Source organism: Sabethes cyaneus, chromosome 1 (assembly GCF_943734655.1).
Source record: "Sabethes cyaneus chromosome 1, idSabCyanKW18_F2, whole genome shotgun sequence".
In the NCBI taxonomy this organism is placed as follows: domain Eukaryota; kingdom Metazoa; phylum Arthropoda; class Insecta; order Diptera; family Culicidae; genus Sabethes; species Sabethes cyaneus.
The window spans coordinates 149840424-149866443 of record NC_071353.1 but is presented as its reverse complement, the minus strand read 5'-3'; the positions used below and the strand labels follow the sequence as shown (position 1 = coordinate 149866443).

General features: G+C 44.2%; 1 protein-coding gene across 2 annotated transcripts in view; it reads right to left on the bottom strand.

Annotated features, from left to right (window-relative positions):
- Nucleotides 1–26020, bottom strand: part of LOC128732867 (histone deacetylase 6) — a 36761-nt gene extending 10741 nt beyond the window's left edge. Inside the window, exons 1-7 of one of the 2 annotated variants that reach the window (XM_053826286.1) lie at nt 25298–26020; nt 23953–24528; nt 23533–23804; nt 23277–23469; nt 4270–4329; nt 2895–4020; nt 2101–2834 (exon numbers count right to left, since the gene is read on the bottom strand). In XM_053826286.1, the coding sequence (XP_053682261.1) occupies nt 2101–2834; nt 2895–4020; nt 4270–4329; nt 23277–23469; nt 23533–23804; nt 23953–24528; nt 25298–25300 (2964 nt within the window). In that variant the 5' untranslated portion in view covers nt 25301–26020. Of the gene's footprint in view, nt 1–2100; nt 2835–2894; nt 4021–4145; nt 4206–4269; nt 4330–23276; nt 23470–23532; nt 23805–23952; nt 24529–25297 lie in introns of both variants that reach the window. The other variant, XM_053826287.1, reaches the window with a different exon arrangement.

Here is a 26020-nt window from a genome sequence, read left to right as displayed (position 1 = left end):
AGACTTACGAATGTACGTTTGTGCAGCAAATCCTTTCTTTGCAAACGTATTGGCCAAAGATTTCCACATTTCCTTTGCCGTTTCCTTGTCCCGAACATACTCCAAATGACTATCTGCAATAAAGGCCACCAAAAGAGCTTTTGCCTTATCGTTTTTGTCCTTGAACGCCGCTTTCATTGCTTCAGTTGCGTCTTCAGCCGACTGTTTCACTGCCTCCAAAACTCCGTGTTGCAGCTTACGCGTTTCGACTCAAAATTTCCACGTATCGAAACCTCCTCCAGCACACTGAACTACCCCAGCCTTTTTCGCGCTTGTGGTCATTCTGCTCACTTTCTGCGCTGTTGATGACTGCTTTGACGCTATGCCAGCCGTCCTCGAGAGTTCTGTGAGTGCGAAAGTCCTTGTTTAGCACTGCCTCAAGGCTTTGCGTGTATTCAGTAGCAACTTCAGGTAACTTTAGCCGTTCCAGATTGTACCGCGGCGGGCGATGGTGCCGGTTAATAACAACCGAAAGTGTTTGGCGCGCTTTAACCTTCAAAAGATCGTGGTCAGGAACGATGTTTGCACCACGAGAGGTTCTAACGTCCACGATATCCGACAAATGGCTTCCATCAATCAAATTTGCGATTTACGAGTCCGTCTGTTGTGGTGATCTCCAGGTGTACCGATGTGGGAGGCTGTGCCGGATCAAAGTACTTTGTTTGGCTATAGTTTTGGAGGCGGCGAAGTCATTGAGTTGATGGCCGTTTTCATTCGTAAGCGTTCGTGTGCGTTGAACTTTCCAATAACCGGTCTGAATTCCTCCTCCCCTGAGCGTTAATTTTGGCATGTCTCGGGCAGTTGTCGTAGTAACGCTCAAGCTACGCTTAAAAAAGCCTCCTAATCATTCCCGTCACTTGCTAGGCATGGGCTATGCACGTTTACTATGCTAATATTGAAGAAACAGCCTCTAATTCTTCACATAGGGCTGTCGATTAACCACTACCCAATCACGCGCTTTTGCATATCGTCCATCACAATAAAAGCTTTCCATACTCTATCCAGCTCGTGAGTATTGCCGTAGCTCTGGTAAATGTTGTATCCATTTCTATACGAATGTACTTCCCAGAACACTAAGGGACTTGTATAGTTCCCTGTTTCAAGCTTCCATTCATAATGTCCAGCGGTAATTCGATTCTTATAATCTGAGGTGTTGTTGAAAGCATTTTATTGACATAGGTATTCCTCCATCGAACCGCAGCTGGTCAAATTCATCATTACTAGCTTGTGTAATAGAGTCCACCGGGGCGCGTTAGTCTCGTGCCCTGAAAGGTGCTAGTCAGCTTCTTCCACATTTCCACCGCCGGTCGTTTAAACCTCATCAACATGAATATAATTTACCGGATCAATCAGCACAATAATACTTCCTCGTGCAATTCTCGCGTCCTGTCCACCGCAACAATAGTTCCGTTAGAACGCGGGGTAGGCGGCGAATTTCCCCGTTCTCTAGTTTTCCCGAGCAAAGAAGCCTTGGGCGTAAAGGTCTTTCTAAGACGTGATCCTTCTTTATCGACAGACTTCGCAGTCGGCTCTTAGAGTATAGAACGATTACGGCGCTAGTGCAACGATCCTACTGACTCTATCTAGCAGCACCGCCCGGTCGAGATTCAAACATACGTTCATACATACAAACATTCAAACTACTAGCTGATTGTAAATTCAACATTTTTCTCCGTGAAACTTCCTGCGGCTAACACCTAATCGACAGAGTTAAAGAATATGCGTGCGTTTCGTTTAGTTGTCAAAATAGAGGAGAATAAGCTAGATAAATGTCATGGGTTGCTTCGATAATTCTACCAGAAATGTTACAGCGCTGTTTATTTTGTCTGTTACAAAAAAGTCTGTATCTATGTTTAATAAATCGTCCGGAGTCAAATTAAAATCATAAAATAAAAGGCAAACTCATTGCTTTAATAATTAAGCATCCCACAAAAAGGTTCGCATATTTAAGATAACAAAAAATGTAGCAGTCAGTCTTCGTTAGCTGCCTCAACACTGCAGCTCCGGCAGCTTTGTCATGTATTTAATCGTCAGTGGATGAAGTTTGTCAAGTTTTTTTACCTCTAGATTGGCAGCCAAAAAATCGCGAAGGGTTTCCTTTTTAGCTCCATCACTGGACCCGCCAGCAATTGCGTCACCTTCCATTGAGCCGCTAGGCCCAGCTGCCACGTCCGATTCCTTTGTACTTCTCCTCCGCGATGGTCCTGGCTGATCGTCTCCTTCAAAAGGAGCTCCCTTGGAAGGTGACGAACCAGCGGACGAAGAACCGGCGGTTGACGACCCGGACGAAGGAGTGATGTGCAGTTTATTGAACGCCCCGCTCAGGTCTGGTTCCGCACTGGAACTGCGGAAGCTGGGCAGCTTTTTGTTGAATCGTAGACATTTCCAAAACTTCTCCTGTACCGAGAGTACGTTTCGAATGGTATCGACGCATGCAGAGTTTGGTCCACTGTAGCGAGAACTCAACTGCAACAGTGGCAGTGGATCCCCGAGTAACGATTTCGTACACATGCTCATGGCATAGGAAATCGAGTTAACATTGTAGCCTCCTTCCAAGCAAACCACCACTCGACCGTTGGCCAACGATGAGAGCCAGTGTGTAAAATACCCATAAGCTTCGGGAGTTACTTTACAACCTCCGAGTGGATCACCAATAGCAGCATCAAAACCGGCCGAAACTAGCACCAACTCCGGATCAAATTCGTACGCAATGGGCATAATAATTTGCTGGAATACCGCTGCGTATTCCTGGTCACCCATGCCCTTCCTATTCCACGGTACGTTAACATTAAAGCCTGTAAAAAATAACGTTTTAACTTCCCCTTCTCGACTAAAATCACCCAAATCAAACTCACCCTCGCCAGCCCCACTCCCAACAACATCAAAGTTCGCATCCTTACTCTTCGGGAAGAACGTCCCATTATCGTACCGATGCACCGACACGTACAGCACCCGCGGATCGTCCTCAAAAATATGCTGCGTCCCATTACCGTGATGCACGTCCCAATCCACCACGAGCACCCGCTTCAACCCGTGATCCCGGAGGGCATACTGTGCCGCAATCGCCACATTATTAAAAATACAAAACCCATGCGGCATATCCGACTCGGCATGATGTCCCGGCGGTCGCACAATGCACACCCCGCTGCGGCTCTCCCCGTTCAGCACCTCGTCGACCACCCGCAGCACCGAACCGGCAGCCAGCGTTGCGCACTCGAACGTCTTCGGATGAAAGTACACGGAATTGAACCGGTCCGCCACCTGTTTCATCTCCTCCCGTTCGACCGTCCGGCGGACAACATTCACATTCTGTCGCGAGTGCACCAAACACAACTCGTCGGTGGTGGCGTGTCGCGGCTTCAGGAGCTTCATCCGCGCCAGTAGCCGGTACTCTTCGTGGCGGGAGTAGATCTTAGCGATTCGATCCGGTTGTTCGGGGTGAAGGTCTTCGTGTAGATTTCGGTGTTCCAACATCTGTTCGTCGTACACATAGCAAACCCGGGTGGGTGGGAAATTCAACCGAGTGGTGATCTGAAGCATTGCCAGACGTTCTTCGATTTGGTTGCGTTCTTCGCTGCTTTGCAGCGGATAGCAGTTTCGAGTGAGGTATCGAATGGGTTCTGGCTGTGGGGGTGGTGCAACGTAGTATTGATTGACCTGGTGGTAGTTTGGCTGCGGGTTGATGTTGTTTAGCTCTTCCAAGTCGTAGGTGTCGTTAAGTCGCAGGTTCTTCCAGTAGGGTCGGTGCGAGTGGATGCAGTTCAGGATGGTTTGCTGCATGCTCTCGCATGGTGGTGGTAGTTTCTCTACCAGCAGGGGACACGGATCACCGAGCAGTGTTCGTAGTGTAAGGGCACCGCCTTCGGCGAGTGAGGACAGACAGTAGCCACCTTCCAGAACGACGGCTACGCGTCCCTGTGCCAGGGACAGCAGTGGGGATAGCAAGTGCGGGTAGAATGCCGGTGTGAGCTCCATTTGTCCCTGAATTTTATGGGAAAAAAATCAATATTAATTGTTCAGGAACCGATTGGAGGGGATGTCATGCTTGAAGGGGAAGCCAATTATGATTCATGAGGGATTGAGAGAAAGCTGCAAAGCTGCTCTACCTTTTCGTCTCCGAGGGCAGAATCATAACCGGCCGAAACTAAAACCATTTCAGGTTGGAACTGAATCGGTTGGAAAGGAGAGAAAAAAAAAACATAAATTAGTATCAAGTCAAGTTCTACAAACCTCTGGACAGCCGTAGGCTGCATCGTAGCCAGCTGAAATCAGAATCAGTTCCGGTTGGTACTGGAAGAACAGGAGAGAAGAGGAAGTTATATCGAAACGTGCAAATAGATTATTTTCTAAATAAAGAAACTGCAACTGAATGTTGTATTTATCTGTTGTTGTATTGTATTATCAAGTAATGCGTTTGCAATTAGATACTAATGCGTAATCTCTTATGTGTGTGAACAGATTCCTCGTTTTTCTTGCAGGTTTCTCCTTTGACTTTTAATCTAGAGCAGTGGATATTCTTTATCGTATCAATCAGGCTCGACTCTACCTCTCATAACTAGTTTCATAATCTCATCAACTAGCTAGATAATCTAGTTTCGTCGGAAAAGCATACTCTAGCACTATGTGCCATAGCCCATTTCGTTTGACTGAATCGTACACCGCCTTAAAATAGGGCCGCCTTATGAAAATAGGGCAAATCAGCCCATCCAACCGCTCCGCTGGCATTTATGTATTCTTGCGCCCAGATTTTGATAATAATCCGCTGGATTGCGTCGTACGTACAGACACTCGCTCCCAGTTTATAGAAGTTTTGGACTCGATTTTCCAGCTGGACCATATTTTGATCCAGGGTTGGGCATAATTTTGAACCAGATTTCGGACCATCTTTTTTGTCAGATTTTGGACCATATTAGGCCATATTTTGAATCAAATTTTAAACCACATTTTGGACTGAATTTTCTTCCTGAACCAGATTTTAATCCAGAATAGGGCACGACTTTGAATCAGATTTTGGACCAGATTTCGGTCCACTTTTTTACCAGATTTTGGACCAGTTTGTGGTCCAAAATGCTGAACTTGGATCAGATTTCGAGTCAGATCTGGACGATTTTGAGCCAAATTGTGGTTTGTAGCTTGTAGGCTAGATTTTGGAACAGATTTTGGTTCTGATCCTGGATCAGATTTTGATCCAAGTTTGGACATGATTTTAAACCAGAAAATTGACTATGATCAGATTCTTGATCATATTTTGAACTAGATTTTGGACCAGATTTGAAACAGACCAGTAGACCAGGTTGTAAACCAGTTTTTGGACCAGATTTTATTCTAAATTTGGGCATGATTTTGAACCAGATTATGGATTTGGACAAGCTTTCGGAACACTTTTTTATCACGTTTTGGACCACATTTGAATTAGACCGAGGTCCAGATTATTCAGAATAAGATTTCGGACATTGGATTAAATTTTAAACCAGATTTCAATACGGTTTTTGGACCAGATTCTGAACCTGAACTAGATGGGTATGGGAAATGGGGAACGCAAATAAGGAAGAGTCCAATAAGATGGTCGCCAATTTTTTTTCACTTTGTTTATAAGCCCTATCTCTCCTCTTTACATAACCGTGTCGTTTGTAGTTTGTTTCATAGTAAATTTTGGAAATATCACAATAATTATATGAGAATTGTGAACCTTGCTACAAATAACTGGTTGTTTTATTCAGTTAATGCCATTGCACACCTAATTTTATGAATGTTTCTTGTAGCATTTTCCTCAGCTATCCTATGGTGGTCTTAAAATGAAAATCGGTTGGGGGGCTCAGGGTGAAAACGGCAATTGTTTGATAAAATCCAATATGGCGACCACATCCAAGATGGCCGCCAAAAAAATTTTACTTCATTTGAAAGCCCTGTTCTTCTTCTTTACAGAACCGGGCCATTTGTTAGTTGGTTCATGGCAAATTTACGAAATATCACCGATTTGCTCAAAATTCAACTTTTTTGCACATGTTAGACCCCTTGGCGCACGAGGGGTCCACTATTTCGAGGTATCTAAAGTGTAATTCTTCTTTTTTAACCATTTTCAACCAATTAAGCGCAAAAGTTCTAATATTTAAAGACCTCGTGTCAGTAGTGGCCCCGTTTCAGCGAGAATTACTCTCTATTCCATTCGAAGGACTACTGGTGAGATTGTTCTATTTTTGCTCAAATATACTTCAATTCATCTTAATGTCCTTTTTTTTCTTTTTTTTCAGGTTATCCAGCTGGTCACTTATAAAACTCTGGTAGCGTATAAAACTCTGCGCCGGGCCCTTTTGTGATGCCATCAACCAAGTGACAGGATGCCCAGTTCCACCAGACGAAACAGGCAATGTCGTCCACTAGAACACAGGTAGAGCTCCAAGCATAATTGACATGCCTCTTCAACAGCCCCACCAGGAACAGGGGGGCCCAACGTGCACGATGGCTCGACCAGGTCGAAAGCGATTTGCGATTTTTAGATGACTTCGGCTCTATGCTGGAAAAGAAGAACGACCTCGGCATTCGCGCTTTCGCGGTAGTCGGCAGAAGCTTTAAAACGTAGAGTCACATCCGCCTCCCAACCCCCGAGACCAAAGAGCTAGTGCGCAGTATTTATAACGGGAATCCGTCGCCAAACCCCCAAGACCACCCGCTAGAAATATTAGTTTTGTGAATTATATGTAATATAGTACAAGAACTGATAGCAAAGTAAAAGTGCGACTGATCAGGTTGAACGACAATTATATTGTGAACTAACTATAACATAAGTCATAACTATAAGTCAACGCTTACTATTCTATCATCCCTCCTTAAGCGTTAAACTAGGATACCTTAAGTATCTTTCTGTCTTCATTTTGCTTCGGACCAGGTAAAGATTTGATAAGGATATCCGCCGCTTGAAGATTTGATGCAACATACTCTAGTTTAATCAATTTCCTTTCGACTTGTTCACGGACGTAATGATGTCTAATATCGATGTGTTTGCTTCGTGCCGAGTAGCCTCCATCACGCTCCGCCAAACTAATTGCACTTTTGTTATCACATTTGATTACTACTGCTTGATTAGTCCCATGAAGCTCGAAAAGAAATCCTCTCCACCACATTGCTTCCTGTGTCGCTGTCGATAAAGCCATGTACTCAGCTTCGGTAGTAGAAAGTGCAACAGTGGGTTGCCTTTTCGAATTCCAACTGACTGCTCCACCATTCTGCAGGAAAACATATCCACTGACAGACCGTCGTGTATCTGGATCATTTCCCCAGTCTGCATCGCTGTAGCCATAGAAATTGCTATCTTTGTTTTGTGAATACTTCAGCTTTTCGTGTTTTGTACCCTTCAAATACCGAAGAATTCTTTTAGCTGCAATCCAATGGGCTGGTCCAGGGTTGCTGCAGTAGCTGCTGACCAAGCTGACCGCATGACTAATATCCGATCTTGTACATTGCGCAATAAATTGAAGTCCACCAACAAGCTCTTTGTACGGAATGTTCCTCATCTTTTCCCGTTCGTCTTCATTCGCTGGACACATTTCCTTAGTTAGACGCTGGTTCACATCCAGTGGAGTCTGCGCAACGTTACAATCGGTCAAATGAAATTTAGATAAGAATTCATCGATGTATTGTTCTTGATCAATCGTGATATCCCCATTTGATCTGCTAACTCTTAGTCCGAGTACCTGCTTGACTGGTCCCAAGTCTTTCATTTTGAAATCCACGCACAACTGCTGTTTAATCCGATTTACCAACTGCTGATCATCAGAAATAATCAAGAAATCGTCGACGTAAATTGCAACGATGACTAGCTTTCCTTCGACAACTTGGTGATAGACGCATGTATCATATTGTGATCTCTTGAATTTCATGCTCTTAAGTTTCGTATCCAATTTTTGATTCCAGACTCTGCTGGCCTGCTTAAGACCGTAAAGCGCTTTCTGCAACTTGCACACTTTCGTCGGTGCTTGGTCATCACAGAATCCTTCTGGTTGCTCCATGAAGATCTCTTCCTCACCGAGATCGCCCTGCAAGAATGCAGTTACGGCATCCATCTGATGCACAACCAGATCGAGCTTGGCCGCTAATGCCAGAAGATAACGTACGGTTGCGTAACGAACGACAGGCGAATAGGTTTCTTGAAAGTCCACACCTTTCACTTGCGAATAACCCTTAATCACAAGCCGAGCCTTGTATCGTTCAACAGAACCATCTAGATTTGTTTTCACCTTAAACACCCACTTATTCCTCAAAGCTTTCCGTCCTGTAGGTAGGTCGACTAGACGCCACGTTTTGTTATCCATCAGCGCATGGAATTCATTCTCCATTGCTTCGATCCACTCACTGCGATCGGGTCGCTCTAGCACTTCTTGAACGGTTTCTGGTACAGTCTGATTCTCTGAAAAATATGACTGCGACAGATTGTTATCGCTTAGGTGTGCTGATTCAAACTTGCCTCTGACTGAGCGCCCCCAGTCACTGTGCCCAGAAATTTGTTGCAGTTCAACATCTTCTTCTTTGAAGTGTGACGGGAGCGCAGCGCTCGTAGTAACCTGATGACATCGCCGCACTGGACTGCAACTATCCTGCGAAGAGACAAGATTCTGAGGGAGGACACTGTATGTGACCTTAAAATCAGAATACTTGCCTTTGAAACGGCGCTCCCTCTCGCTGCGCCTCGTTGTAGGTTGCAAACTTTCTCGAGTTAGATTCGAAGGGAGCGCAGACGGTTGAGATGAACACGAATCCTCTTGAGTAACACATTCTTCCGGTTGAATCTCATCGTTGACCTCTACACTTTCATTGTTTCTAGGTTTATCTTCTTCAGTACTGTTTGAACACATACCATCATCCACGATGTACGGTACATTTTCGGTTTCCGAACATTGATTTAAATCCTCTTCACTTAGCACTATGACATCTCGGCTGACGAAGATTTCTCCTTTTGACGAATTGAACACTCTGTAGCCTTTGGAGTTTTCCGCATATCCAACCAGAATGCACGGAATTGACTTCATGTCCCACTTCTTCCTTTTTGCTTTGGGTACGTAAGCCATTACCTTAGACCCAAGCACTCGAAGATGAGATAAATTCGGTTTCTTGCCATAAAATAATTTCAAAGGTGTAGTAGAACGTCCCTTGCTCGGAATCCGGTTAATCAAATAAACTGCTGTAGATGCCGCCTCTGCCCAAAAACGCTTTTCGAGTCCCGCATCGTACAGTAAACATCGTGCCTTCTCCTCAATTGTACGGTTCATCCTTTCCGACGTCCCGTTCTGCTCTGGGTTATACGGTACTGTCCTCTCGTGTCGTATTCCGCTTTTCTTCAGAAAATCCTGGAAATGTTTCGAGTCGTATTCCGTCCCATTGTCTGTCCTTAGACATTTTATCCTTCTTCCCGTTTGGTTTTCAACATAAGCCTTAAACTCTTGAAAAACACTGAACGCAGCCGCCTTGGATTTGAGGAAATATGCAAACGTCATATTTGTTGCATCATCGATGAAGGTGATCCAATATCTGCTGCCACCCAATGATGACTTTTCCATAGGCCCACACAGGTCCGAATGGATTAATTCCAAGGCATCCTTTGCTCGAAATCCGCTTGACCTGAATGGAAGTTTTCGATGTTTGCCTGCTGCACAAGACTCACAGCTAGGCATAGAAAATTTATCAATTTTGACACCAGTTACCATCGTAGTCAACCGTTTGATGCTATCAATGTTGAGGTGCCCTAACCGCCGATGCCATAGCTGAATATCACTGGTTGATGTGGTAGCACACACCACGTTTCGTGAATTGAGGTCCAATTTGTACAGTCCATCCTCTACTTGTCCAACGGCGATTATATCTCCTGTGGATTCATTCACCACCTCACACGATTTGTCAGTAAACGTAATCCGGTAACCTTTCCTGCATATTTCACTGACAGACAGAAGATTGATGGCAAGCTCAGGAACACATAAAACATTGGAAATGTTTAAATCGGTAAACGCTCGTTCAACGTTGGCGACCAGTTTCACGTTTCCAACCGCTTCCACCGGGATTTCCACTGCATTGGCCACGTATATCGATTCGGATGTTGACTCTGCTTCTTCTAATACTCCCCTAGATCGACACATGTGACGTCCAGCTCCTGAGTCTAGAATCCAGTCTTCCATTCGATGAGCTGCATCATGCCATGCCAGCAAAGCCGCCTGCTTATGTCGACCAGAATTTCCGTTCACCTTAGATTTCTGTCGACACTCCGATGCATAATGACCAAGTTTGTCGCACTTGAAGCATTTTACGTTCGATTTGTCCTTCTTCTTCGATTGGCTCTTGTTATTGCCTGTTAGTAACGCCCCAGATGAATTTCCAGAAGCACCACCACTGCGTTCTAGCGTCACGTCCTGCAATATTTTTGACTTGACTATATCTGCTGTCAAATTAACTCCTGATGCGTCCATGCCCATGATCATGGGTTCATATCGTTCTGGTAGACCCATTAACAAAATCAATGTGAGCCATTCGTCATCTAACTTGAATCCGATTTCGTCGAGTTTATGACTAGTAGACATTATTTCATCTACGTACTCCTCCACTGACGAGCAACCTTCGAGTTCCAAACGAGTCAGCTTCCGTAGCAAATTGATCTTGCGATACCTGCCACACTCCTGGAATGCCATCTTCAAGCTGTTCCATGCTTCCGTAGCCGTTTTCGCCTTCTGTACCAAACTGTAATTGTATGATTCGATACTTAGGCAAATCGTTGCTAGTGCTCGTTCTGAAAGGTCCTCGCTTATCTGGGTGTTTTCTGGAGGATCCACGGCACGCCACGTACCCTCACGAATCAGAACCATTCGCATAGCAAATGCCCACGATACATAATTTTCACGGCCTTTCAATTTATCTATCTGTAGCAGGGACGAACCACCACCTGGAAGTCGCGTTACGCCATCCGCATGCCCGCTTCCGGATCGATTGCCGCTACTGGATTCGGATTGAATACTGCCATTAAATGTTATAACCTGATAGCAAAGTAAAAGTGCGACTGATCAGGTTGAACGACAATTATATTGTGAACTAACTATAACATAGGACAAGTCAACGCTTACTATTCTATCAAGAACTGACTTAATTTTACCATCTGCTACCGTAGTACCTCTATCATTGCCCGTCATCAGTGTAGAATGGTCTTTCGGCATCCAAACCGGATCTGGTGTCCCGCTTACATCCCCTTAATGACCCTAAGCCCCCCGACCGACATTTTTCGCAGATATTTGTGACAACTTTGGTAAACAGGGATGAGCCCCAGAAACATTAATCTATTTTAAGAGATCCCCGAGAGACCTTATTCTTATACGGAATAAAAGCACTTTCTGAATAATGCAACAATCACATTTGGAAAATTTTTACCCCGAGTTTCAGTAGAAATCACAAAAGTAGCTTGATATATACTCACATCCAGAGGTTAACGTGACCGCTGACCATTTACTGATTAGTTAAAAAGCCCTTCACCAAGTCAAGGTTCAGTTTTATCGTGGGGAATATTCTATTAATATAAACATTATAATTATAATTTATAATTTTTGTTTTGTGTTCGTTTCGGTTTGGTTCAATAATCAAGTAGTGTTAGTAGTATGATACCGATACGCAATTGCTTATAAGGTATGACTAAATCTACTTTAAAATTCCAGCCGCAGTATAACTACCATACCAAAGATTCCCACTTTCCCTTCATTCGAAATAGAGCCGTAGTGACTTTTCTGGGCTTTTCGTCGGTAGTTTTCCAACCATCCGATTATCATTCTAAGCTCTTACTCATGCCTTTTATACGTATAGGGAACTCACGCAGACCCTCACTCATTTGAATTTGTTTCCACTCGTTTTCTTGTCTATCTCAGGCCAGACCCGTAGCGTGACGTTGGTGAAGAGCCAATTTAGCACTCCCACGTTGCTTAAATCAGTGTTGTTAATTTTACGCCACCAACCAGATTCTGAACTTTGCAACTTTGAACTTTTTTGCAGAATTTGTAACAAATTTTGGAACAGATTTCGACTAGATTCTGGACCAGATTTTGGACCTGGACCCAATTCTATACCTGGACCACATATTGGTCCACATTTCCTATCAGATTTTGGATCACATTTTTAATCAGATTTTTTGGGGCCCCATTTTTTTGATCAGTTTTTAAATCAACTTTTGTTTCTGATTTTGAAATAGAATTAGGTTAGATTCCAAAGCAAATTTTGAACCACATTTTGGATCAGATTTTTGAACAGATTTTGGATTAGATTTTGGTCCCAGATTCTAAAGCTGGTCTGGACCACATTCTGGACCTGAACCACATTGTTAATCACGTTCCGATTCTGGACCACAATTTGGAAGGACCTGAAGCAATCTTGGAGCCGATTCCAGATCAAGCTTTGGGCCACATTTTTAGCAGATTTGACCAGATTTTAGATAATATTTTGGACCACATTTTTCAACAAAATTTGGATCAGATTCTGGACCTGGTCCGTTATGGACTTTGCTTCGATTCTGAACCACATTTTCTAACAGATTTTGAACCAGAATTTGGATCAAATATGGGTCCAGATTTTGGAATTGGATCACAATATAAATCAGATCTTGAGCTACATTTTTGATCAAATTTCAAACCACCAACCGTATTACGGATTAGGGTTTGAACCAGATTCTGAACCTGGATTAGATTGCGAACTATGTTTCTAACCAAATTTGTAACGAATTTAGGAATAGTTTTGAACTATATTCTGGACCAAATTTCGGATTACCTGAGAACCTGAGCCAGATGCTGAATTTCCATCAGATTCTGGGCCAGTTTTTAGAGCAGGTTTTAGATATTTTGGACCACATTTTTGATCAGATTTTGAATCAGATGTGGGACCAGATTTTGGACCTGGACTAGGTTCAGGACCACATTTTTTATCAGATTTTGGTCCAGATTATAAGTCATATTTGGGACTACATTTTTTTCAGATTTTGGATCACATTCTAGACCAAAACCAGATTTCGGACCAGATCTTGGATCAAATTTTTGATCAATTTCTGGAACTGGACCAGGTTGTAAGCCAGATTTGGACAGGTTTTCTGCGTCCAAGTTTTACAACCACCAACTATCATCAACTGTTTTCAACTTTGGTTTAAGATTTTGGAACCACTTTGCACCTGCATCAGCTTTTGGATCAGATTTTGGACCAAGTTTTCATCATATTTGGTCCAGACTTTGAATAAAATTTTGGATCACTACTTTGATTGAATTTTGGGCTAGCTTCTGGACCTGAACCAGATTGTGGCCATTTTTTTTTTTGTGTGGACATTATCACTACAACCAGTATTTTGATCTATTGTGATCAGGGCTTGAAAAGGGATCGCAAGTTGAATGTGACTGCCGTGAATGCGAACTTTCCGCATTCAAACTCCGCTTTTTGAACGATCATTTGACTGTTTTTTGAATCCAGTCAATCTCCCGCTTGCGCTGCTGCCGTCTTACAATTCATGCGGCATCTCAGCAAAAGCAACCAGTCGATCTCCCGTTTTGCTTTCCGCTTTGAGAATATAAACTGCAAACTGACTGGAAGCATACGGTGACGTATTTTTTCGTTTCTCTTTTTGTCTCCAAATCGGCTGCTCACAGTAATAGTTTGTCACCCGGACGTCGGTCCGACGCAAGCAAAACATTCGTTTGTATTGGACGGAGTCCGACCGACTTCTTCCATGCACATGTAGTGGTTGTTTTTTTGTAGTATTGAATCATACGATTGTGCGGTTGCTTTTCGTTAGCGTGGTGATTGCCAATCATTTCTGGCTTTAGTTTTCAGAAGGTCGCATAATCAACCCTTTTACATGCATTATGCGACCTTTTGAAAACTAAAGCCAGATTTGACTGTTTTGCAGTCATTCGCTGCTCCAAACGGTAAAGGCAACTTGATCGAAACAAAAATGTCAACAAATTTTAGAGCGCGGTCGTTCTGCTGCGTGCGATCGGCGTTTGACTGAGCAAACTGCCAGTTGTGTTATGCATAGCGTTCGTATCCCACTTCTAAACGGACGGTGTGAACTTGAATGCGCGTTGGTGTGACTGCGGTAGAAAAAAAGGATCGGTCGAAGCCCTGATTGTGATAGCGTCCAATTGTTGTATTCCGCTCTTTGTTCTTTTTGCAGTGCGCAGTGAGCGAACTGCTTATTATCTGTGCTTAAGTGTAGGTTTTTTTTGTTTCACCCCTTCAGGTGCTTTATTCGCACCTGAAGTAAGTTCCACTTTTGTGGGCAGATTACAATTACAATTTTGTGGGCAGATTACGATAAGAGAATTCAAAGCAAAGCCTAGGTGCTTCATTCCGTTATCGAAACTTGACCTTCTGTTTGTATACGACAGACTTTGCAGCCAGCTGTTAACGAGTTAGAGACTTCATTGTTGGTTCGATTCAAGCTCACTACCACTCGCTTGTCAAGGCAGACTCGGTCACCTTGTGGCTACCTTGTCCCGATTCTGGACCACATCTTGGTGGACCTGAACCAGATCTTGGAACTGCATCAGATTATAGATCAGATATTAGTCCACATTTTTTATCCGATTTTGGACCAGATTTTGGATATTTTGGGGCACATTTTTGATTAAATTTTGGATCATATTCTGGACCTGGACCAGATTGTGAACTTTGCCTGATTCTGCACTGCATTTTGGAAAAAATGTGACAAATTTTCGATCAAATTTTGGGCTAGATTTTGCAGTTGGACTGGACCACATTTTATATCAGATTTTGGTCCAGATTATAAACCATATTTTGGACCACATTTTGGATCAGATCTTGGACCTACAGAACATATTGGGCTCCATTTTTAATAAGATATTGTTGCAGATTTTGAAACAGATTTGAACTAGATTGTGGACCATGTTGTGGATAACATTTATTATCAGATTTTGGACCCAGATTCTAGACCAGGTTCTGGTAGCGTGATATTGTGGCGGCCCTGGCGACACCCGATTAGGCGCTTCCTCATTTCCTAAGTCAGTGTTCCTTCGAAGTTTATTATTTTTTAGGATCATATTGTCATGCATGATTCGAACAACTCCCTATATTCAGTACTTCGCTACACTCGAGTATCTTACTGAGGTTATCGACTTTACCGCCTCTAAGAAATGACCGTACGTAATATCTTCTTCCAGCACAGACTCCTATACAGGTAGAGCTGGAGGTCACTAAGTCAGACAGACACGTTTTGATCGATGGACGGCACTTCTCAGACATTATCGATCGTTAGATCTCGCGCAGCTAAAGCAGCCAGACGTCACCGTAAACTACGCGCACTCACTCGAAGCTGCGCTGCCGGAAGAGGACGAGCTGGACTGAGCCCCGTTCGAAGACTGGTGGAACATCATCAAAACAGCCATCAGCAGTGTAGCGGAGAGCTCCATCGGGCACGTGGCACGGAATCAGCGGAACGATTGGTTTGACGATGAATGTAGAAGGGTGATGGATGCGCAATGCCAGACATCAGAACGTGGAACGACACAAACAGAAGAAGATGCAACGAAACCAAATCTTCCGGGAGAAAAAGCGCTACCTGGAAGAGCAGGAATGTGCACAGTTTGAGCGGCTGCATCGTCCGCAAAGTTCTACCAGAAACTGAACGGATCCCGCAAAGACTTTGTGCCGCGAGCTAACAATGCTAGTATTCTGACGGACGATCTTGAGGGGACCGATAGGTAGAAGACCTGTTTGGCGGCGGGGAAAGCGATTTCGACGGTGCAACAAACGGGGAAGAGGTACCAGCTGCAACGATAGGCGAAGTTAAGGAGACCATCATGCAGTTAAAGAACAATAAATCTGCTGGGAAAGATGGCATCGGAGCAGAGCTTATTAAAATGGGACCAGAAAAGCTGGCCGTTTGTATGCACCGGCTAATTGTTAGAATTTGGGATACGGAACAGCTACCGGAGGAGTGGAAAGATGGGGTTATCTGCCCGATCTATAAAAAGGGCGACAAGTTGGACTGTGAGAACTATCGAGCGATCACCGTTCTCAATGCCGCCTATAAAGTGCTGTCCCAAATCATTTTCCGCCGACTATCACCAATTGCGAAGAACAGATTTGTGGGAACTTATCAAGCCTGTTTCGTCGAAGGTCGGTCTACAACGGATCAAATATTTACACTGCGGCAGATCCTCCAAAAGGGACGTGAATACAGAATTCCCACGCGCCATTTGTTTGCTGACTTCAAAGCCGCATATGATACCATCGACCGGAAAAACCGATGAAAAATCATGGACGAGAACAGCTGCCCCAGGAAGCTCATCCAACTGATTAAATCTACGATGGATGGTACACAGTGCTGTGTTCGGATTTCGGGTGGATTATCAAGTTCATTCGAATCACACAGAGGGCTTCGTCAAGGTGATGGTCTTTCATGCCTGCTGTTCAACATAGCGCTACAAGGTGTTATGAACCGAGCGGATATTAAAACGCGGGGCACGATATTCAACAAATCTAGTCAATTCGTCTGATTAGCCGATGACAGGGATATTATCGGCAGAACATTTGTGGTGGTGGCTAAACAGTACACCAGACTAAAGCGCGAAGCAGAAAAGATTGGAAAAGGTTAAAGATAAATACGTCTAAAACAAAGTACATTCTGGCCAGCGGAACCGAGGCCGAACGACACCGCTTGGGCAGTAGTATATTGATCGACGGCGATGAGTTTGAGGTAGTCGATGAATTTGTCTACCTTGGCTCCCTGGTAACGGCGGACAATGATGCCAGCCGGGAGATTCGGAGGCGTATTATCAGCGGAAGTCGTGCTTACTATGGGCTCCACAAGCAATTGCGGTCGAGCAGACTAAGTCCCCGTACAAAGTGCACCCTGTACAAGACGCTTATTAGACCGGTTGTTCTCTACGGGCATGAAACATGGACAATGCTCGAGGAGGACCTGCGAGTGCTCGGAGTTTTCGAACGACGAGTGCTAAGAACGATCTTCGGCGGCGTACAGGAGAACGGAGTATGAAGGCGGAGGATGAACCATGAACTTGCACAGCTTTATGGCGAACCCAGTATCCAGAAGGTGGCTAAAGTTTGGACGGATACGAAGGGCAGGACATGTTGCAAGAGTGCCGGACAACTACCCTGCAAAGATGGTGTTCGCCCAAATGCGGTAGGAACAAGACGACCAGGAGCGCTGCGAGCACGATGGTTAGACCAGGTGGAGCGAGATCTAGCGGAGAGTACTCGGGGTCCGAGGAATTGGAGAGCGGTAGCCCGCAACTGAGTTACATGGAAAAACTTTGTTCAACAGGCTTTGTCTTAGGACGGCAAGCCACGGCGCACAATTTTTTCCGTGGGATGGTAAGCTCACGCAAAGGCACCAATTTGGATTTACTGTGAGGAGACGAAGCTTTGCCGAGCCAGCAGTAAAAAGGGTGCGTACCCAAGTAACAATTTGGGTTTTATTCTACTCTTATTATGGTATTTAAGACTAAAATTAGTCTTCAAGACTACCATAAGAGTACAATAAAACTCACATCATTGCTTGGGTGGGTAGTTGCATGCTTCGTATGCAACTGTGGAGGCAACCGAAAAACCATGCAGCTCGATGTCGCGGAAATTCATTAGGAATTCAACTTCTCCTCTCCTGGGCAATGTTTTCGTCTGCCCAATTGTCCTAATTGATTTTTAAGCTGCCACGGTTTGAATGAGTTGGTGAAGGATTCGATGAACCATCCACTAATGAAAGCAATCTTGTAGGTTATCTCTATAAGTACTGTTATACTTCAATCTTGTAGAAATATTTATTATCAACTACTGAAGTTTTTGGAGCGTCTTAGTAGAATACGAAACCTAAAAATAAAAAATAAGAAAACTTATCCAATTTAATTCTACTATGTGTATTTTATTCAATGACAGATACGTATTTCGCCTACGACTTGCAGGATTCCTCAGTGTCTGTTTTCGAACTTCGAAAACAGACACTGAGGAAGCCTGCAAGTCGTAGGCGAAATACGTATCTGTCATTGAATAAAATACACATAGTAGAATTAAATTGGATAAGTTTTCTTATTTTTTATTTTTAGATATTATCAACTATCTTGAACAAAGGCTATAATATGAATGATGAAAATCTATTCTTCATTTGGGTACTCGGTCTACTGCAATCTTGTGTAACGAAGTTTTGCAAATTAAACAACACCTTGGTAACCACTTAGGTGGTTACAAGGTAACATTTCCTCCCTTCTTATTTCCAGAACAGGTAAGGCTCAAGTCTAGACGGCATCCTGATTGTTCTCTGGGGTCGAACAGGTGGAGACTCAGTAATGGAATCATCTGTAAGCTGTTCGCTTTCGAGCACTGAATCAGGTTGTCTGTTTTGACTGGAACCGACGTCTAAATTCGATACTGCGATGGTCTGTGGACTTGAGGTTGTATACAGGTCACTCGGTCCTTCTACCGCTACCTCAGGCTGTTGTTGAACCTCGGCTTGACATTCGGAAGTTGACGCAACGGGAACTATTTCCTGCTCGATCTGGAATGAACGTCTCGTGGAATGCGGTACGCTACCGCTGGTTGAATTGTTTAGGCCGAACATATCTACCAGAATACCTAGGGACATCGAACTTTCAGCGTCAGCTGTTGTCTCATTACAACGATGCTTAAGTTGGTTGGTATGCGACCTAATAAGCTTCTTACGTCCGTGATACTCGTCGAGCAGCACATTGTGGTTGACACGTCCGATGTTTTCAATGATAACGCCGGAAACCCATTGCCATTTATTATTGCTGCTGTAGACTTTAGCGTAGACCTTGTCTCCACTTTTGAAATCACGTGGAAGTGCGCCGTGCTTCAGATTGAATTGCTCGTTCTGACTGTAGTTCAAAACTACCGGTTTCGGTTGATTGTAATGTAGAAGATCAAGGATTGTCTTCATGTTACGACCAAGCATCTGCTGTGACGGTGTCTTGCCATTAAGAACACGACTAGGTGTAGTCCTATATACTTGGAGGAATGTCTGGAGCGTTTCAGAGATAGCTTCCCCTTCGTTGATTTTACGCAATGACCTCTTCAAGGTGTCTACGAATTTTTCGGCCTGTCCGTTTGACTGCGGGTGATAAGGCGAAATTCGAAAATGCTGAATACCATTCTTCTTGCATAGTATCGCAAACTGTTCCGATGTGAACTGTGTACCATTGTCGGAAAATATAACATTTGGAATGCCAAACCGTGCAAATAATTCACTCAGAAACTCAGTTACTGCAGCCGTTGTTGGGGATCGTACGATGCGTATTTCTGGCCATTTTGAAAAGGCGTCCACAACCACTAGAAGGTGTAATCCGTTTATTGGGCCAGCGAAGTCAATGTGGATACGTTCCCATGGAGATTGCGCAAGTGGCCATGCTTGCAGTGGCACTTTTGTTGGCGTCTTCGAATGAGCAATGCAATTATCACACCTTTTTACGAAGTCAGCAATATTATCATCGATTCCTGGCCAGTACACATGGCTACGTGCAACAGCTTTCATCCTCTCCATCCCCGGATGTCCTCGATGAAGTTGCTTCATAATTCGCTTACGTGAATTTTCTGGAATACTAAACGGTTAGACATCATAACACAATCCTTTACAACCGACAATGCATCTCGATGAACGAAAAACGGTCGTACTGCAGCGTTGACAATGCTGTCGAGCTTAGAAGGCCATCCAAGATGGATATGCTGCACTACTTGCTGGAGTACTGGGCACTGGAGAGTAGCACTACGCACCGATTTGAATGTTACCGGTAGTGTTCTGATTGCTTCTTGAAGGGGCACCTCAACGTCGTCCTCCGTTTGTATAGAAGCAATGATAAAATCCTCATCTGGTTTGACGTTGCTGTCGATCAATCGAGATAGTACGTCGACATATCCGAATTGAGTTGTGGATACGTATTCAATATCGAAATTATAGCACATGAGTGTCAGTGCCCAACGTTGAAGTCGGTTTGCCGTGTGAACAGGAATTCCTTTCTTCAGTCCAAAAATTCGCAATAGTGGCTGGTGATCTGTCTGGAGCGTGAACTTGCGACCTAGCAGCATGCGATGGAATTTCGTTACGGAAAACACCAATGCAAGACCTTCCTTTTCGATCTGACCATAATTTGCGGAAGTTAGAGAGCGAGACGCGTGTGCAACAGCTTTCAGAGTACCATCGGGAAACTGATGCATCAGACATGCGCCAATTCCAGACTGCGATGCATCGGCAGCAACGATGATGGGTAGAGCAGGATCATAATGCGTAAGCAATAAATCCGACTGAAGAACCTCTTTGAACCGCTGGAATGATTGTTGGCACTCACTATTCCAATTAAATTTGGAGTTTTTCTTGAGCAGCGCGTCAAGTGGCCGTCGCAACTGATGCATTTCCTGGACAAATTTTGCATAAAAATTTACCGCACCAAGAAATGAACGTAGACTTGTAATGTCATGCGGAGGCGGCATTTTGATGATAGATTCAATCTTGACCGGATCAGGACGGAGTCCTTTGACATCTACAATATGTCCAAGGTATTTGATCTGCGGCTGAAGAAGTTTGCACTTTTCTTCCCTCAAAATGAAACCGTATGACTGGAGACGTTGAAACAGAGCGTGAAGAGATTTGTGATGCTCCTTTTCAGTTCTGCTATACACCAAAATGTCGTCCAAGAAAGAGTCCACTCCTTTAAGTCCAGCAACCATGCTGTTCATCAATTGCTGGAAAGCTCCAGGGGCAGATTTTACACCCGGCGCAAGTCGATTGAACCGGAAGAGTCCTCGATGCGTGTTAATCGTTAGTAGCTGCTTCGAGTCGTCGTCAACTTCAACCTGAAGATAAGCATCGCTCAGGTCGATAATGCTAAAATACCGGCATCCGTTAAGCTTGCTGAATATATCATCTGGTACTGGTAACGGATAATGATTGGGTTCCAAAACAGCATTAAGTCCAGTTGAGTAATCCGCACAAATGCGCACTTTTCCTCCTGGCTTTTTAACTGCTACGATTGGTGCAGCCCATTGCGAAAAATCCACTGGCGTAATGATACCCAATTCTTGCAAACGATCCAATTCAGCATCAATCTTCTCTATGGATGTAAATGGAACTGGACGCTTTGGTTTGAAGACAGGTCTGGCATCTGGCTTGAGATATAGGTGAACCTTCATCTTCTTACAGTGTCCAAGACTAGGCTTAAACACATCTGGAAACTTGGCTTTGTACTGTTCTATGTAATTAGCTTGATCAGCACCAGCATAAACTTGGTTACAAATTGCAGATAGTGCGGTGTCCCATAGTCCGAACAACTCGATCCAATCCAGCCCGAACAAATTTATGCAACTGGTCGTCACATATAAAACTGCAGTTTTGGTGATATCTCCAAGAGTAACTGTGCATCGGAGTTCACCAAGTAGACGAAACGGCTTACCTGACGCTGTCCTAGCAGTTTGAGTAGTAGGAGTCAGTAAAGTTTCCACTGCTTCTGTGAGATGATTGAAATATCGGAAGCAGTGTCCAACTGTAGCGTGATTGAAGATCCATCGATGTCGATTGTCAGGTACTTTCGTCTCGAAGGATAGCTAACTTGGTTTATAGAGTAAATACCATTTACTTTCTTCCCCTTTGACGCCGCTTTCGTCGTATAACAGCCACAATAACCCTCTTTGTGTCCAGTTTGCTTACAGTTCCGACAAACATGCTTCGTGTATGTGCAGTCTCGGACGTAATGCATTCCGCCACACTGCCAACAGGGTGTTCTAGGACCTTCAATCTTTGACTTCTTGCTTTCCTTTGAACGTGATTTAATCGATGGTGGTTTGTTTTGTTTGACTGAACAAATTGAACTTATCGGTTTCTTCTGTTCCACGATAGCTATATCATGTTTCTGGTTTTGATTACGTTGGCATTCTGCGATGAGCGATTCAAGATTACACTCCCCTTCTGCATTGTTTTCCAGCTTGGATGGAAGTCTCGTGGACATCCTTTGGAGAGCGTAACCCGCAAATAAAAATCAGGCTTTTGAACTGATCGGCCGTAATCTTGTTCAGCTCGAAATCTTTACAGTATTTATTGGTTATACCTGCGTACATAAAAAAATCGTCAGCGTCGTTTTTGCTCAGTTGAAAACACAGGTACCGTTTGGTAAACAGTGAGACGCGAACGCTGAACAGCTCTTTCAATTTCTTCAGTTTCTTCGAATGAAAATTCACGGGGGTGGTTTGGAAGCACGAAGTTGACATACTTGTCATGCACAGTCACACTAAGTCTTCTCAGTAGCAACCGGACTTTTGCTGCATCATCCAACTTCGCCCCGTCCTTGAGGAAGGGATCTTCGTACTTCCGGTACCACCGGTCGAAAAAGAGACCGTTTTCTGGATCATAGGCGAATTCCCGGATGTTGGATGCCAGAGATTTGATGATGAATTCCGGACTGCTCGATGACCACGCTGAAGCGTTTTCTTGAGAGCCGAAACGTTCTGCATCATCCGAGCGTTTTGCTCGCCATCTCCTTATTCTGTCGCAAAATTTGCTGATACAGGTCTTGAAAATCGCCCCAGATCTTGCCATTTTGAATGAGTGGCTCTTCCTTCAAAGCGATGAATTCGAGTTTAAATCCTCGTCGCCAATATGTTATACTTCAATCTTGTAGAACTATTTATTATCAAGTAACTTGAACAAAGGCTATTATATGAATGATGAAAACCTATTCTTCATTTGGGTACCCCGTCTACTGCAATCTTGTGTAACGAAGTTTCGCAAATTAAACAACACCTTGGTAAAAACTTGGGTGGTTACAAGGTAACACTAATTTGACTTCGAGACTTTGCCACATTTCATTCGTGATTTCCTTCTCATTTCCAGGCATTCATCGGCAAGACAACTTACTAGTAGACATTTTGCCTCCTTCGACTTTTTTCTTCGGAGTTAACCCTTTCAGGCGCTGCCTCCAGAACAGCTCCAGTAGGTACCTGAAACTTTTGTTTCTTCGAGATGTAGCTTTACCCTGCAGCTCCGGATAACGAATGCCCAACAAATAATTTCAAGTTTGGTTTTTAATTTCAGTCTACGTTTTCATGCTAAAGTTCGTTAGCAAAAATCTATACTAGAAAATACAGGTTTTAAAATTTAAAAAGTCAGTCTGCTTTGATTTAAATTAGCTTTTGTTGAAGACAAGTACATGGACTGCACTTGTCAGATTTTTGTCTAAAGAGTTCTTATTTACATACTATCTTACCTCCATAGCCACGGGCAGCAAAATTTGCTGCCAAATGGCTAAATAATCAGCATTGGTCATTCCTATCCGATTGAGAGGTACATTGAAGTTATAGCCAAGGCCAGCTCCTTCGCCAACGTAATCAAAATCGGATTCGCGAAGATTCGGCCAGAAAGTTCCACACTCGTACCGATGGATGGAAAAGTACAGCACCCTGTTGGAAAGAAATAAACTGTTAAATAGCTTCAACAATATGTAATATCGATCACAAACTCACCGCGGATCGTCGTAAAACATCCGTTGCGTTCCCTGCCCGTGATGGACGTCCCAATCGACCACCAGGATCCGTTTCAACCCGAGATTATCCAGCGCATGCTGGGCAGCAATGGCAACATTGTTGAAGAAACAATACCCATTGTATTCGGCTTTCATTGCATGATGACCCGGCGGACGGATGATTGCCATTCCATTCTGCACCCGCCCAGCGACGATAGCATTCACCAGCTCGATGGTACTGCCAGCCGACAACAGCGAGCAATCGTACGAAGACTGATAAGTAGTACGGGGATGATAATAAAAACCAATTACATTACTGTTGTTTATTGTTTGCTTAATTAAAGCACAAAACAACTCTCATTTCAGCTTCTGCTGATAAGCAGAATTATCTTAATTTTTGGTTCCCAAAATAGATACTTACCGGGTGAATGAAAATCGCATCATAATGCGAGCTAAGCTCCTCCAGTGCATCCGGATCACCAGATTCCTTCGTTGCTTTTAGGATCTCCACCTGTTCCGGTGTATGTTTCGTCAGTAGTTCCGCTTCGGTTGCCATCCGTGGTTCAATCAACTGACAGCGTTCAACCAGCTTCAGTTCACGACAACGTTCTAAAACCCTGGTAAAACGTTCCGGACACTCCGGATAGCCACGGTCCCACAAGCACTGGTGTTCAGCCATCCTTTCGTCATACACCAACCCAGTAGCACCACGGACCAACTCGGCAGCGCCGAGTGCATTGCCGTAGATATCCTTCAGCTGCACGCCGTTCTGGTCGGCCACCGGTTGTCCGTCCGGTCCCGGCTGTCCGCTTTGAGTGGACATTTTCAACTTGCCTCGTTTTTTCGCTTCCGCTAACGTGACGGTGGCGGGCGTCGGTGGTTTTCGGCCGTAGAACTTGTTTTTACGTTCCGCTTGCTCCGCGGCGATGGCTGCCTGCTTGGCTCGGGTTGTGATTTTGGACTTTTGGGCACCTTGGCGCGTCACGACGGTGGAACTCTGCGGCACACACGATACAGATCAAGGGTGAATCGATTAGTGGCGAGGTCAAACGGGTAATAAAAACTTTGTTGGGGGGATAAATTGGAACAGGAATCGAGAATGGCGGAAAAACTCGGTCTTCACCAGTCAGGTGGCTGCACGACAATACTGAAAATGGGCGCTTCTGCGCTGCAGTTTTGTTTTCTTCCAGGTACATTAATGCTGAAGGAATGGGAGAGAATATGCGGAGAGCCGTCAAACTGATAAGGAATTTTGCTCACTAACAAATACATCAGTGTTAGAGTTGTAAATGCTTGTGATAGCACGGAGGTAAACAATTCGATATCTGTTCACTAGCCTACTGCGCTGGAGAAATTCTTATCAAAAGAACATGTTATGATACTAGCCAGCACTTAAAATCAATAATAACTTTCCGAACCACGGCCTTGACCTTCCTCCAATTTCACTCATTAACTAATAGTCATTAAATTCCACACTCGAAAAGCTATGATACTAATTGAATTTATGCTATAACCCTGACCCGACTGAGTGAATTCCTTCAGGGCAAATTTAATAATCGAGGTAGTGAGCCATCGATTAGCCATAACATTAAATCGTAGTCTGCATAGTGCCACTACCCAACCCGAATTAGGCACAAGGGCGAGCCCGCTTGTCGCCTCTAACAATCTTCGCGCCCTGCTAGACAAGGCACAGTCACCATCAGGCAATCAAACAGCAACATTAATTTGTTATGCAAATCGCAGTAACAAACAGAGCGCGTACTCACCATGGTTGCGATGTACTACGGGGTAGGTACTGGAGCCTCCTAATTTATACTGTTTAGTGCCACTGCTCTGATATCAATCGAAGGACGGATTTTTAGCACACACTTTTCATCAGCGCACTAGCGCTGATTCCATTTTTCTCAAAAACTTTTCTCACTGTTTCATCGACTGTACCCGTTTTGAGCGTAGGTTGCAAAACGTCTGCCAGCTTCCCACTTCTTGTCGTTTTGCAGCTGCTGCCTGGTGCTGGTGTGATGTGATGGGTGAAGTTGTCCGAATAATTTGCGATTCTGCAGCAGCCAGCAGCAGCAGCTGACGCAATGTCGTTCCGAAAACTTCCTTAGTTGTTACCTAGCTTCTTGTTGTGAACATTTCCATTTTTGGAGCAACATCTACAGAGCTGAGACCTGAGAGTGTGGATGTTCTTCTCGGTTGATCAAACAACAAAGTCAAAGCTATTTTCTTTTTGTGGTGGTCTTTGCTTTGTACTTGAGTTTTCCACGCGGGCACAATTTTCTTCCAAAGCACACACTCAGTTTTTCTCACCAAAAATAACAACCTTTTTCCACTAACCAATTTGATCACAACTCCGTTACTTTGCTACTGATCTGGTCACTTCTTTTCCGCACTCGCAACTCGTACGGACGTACGGACACGGACGGGTTGCACAAGCAAAAGCACAGCACAGAGAAATGGGAAGAACAAACACGAACCACGAACTGATG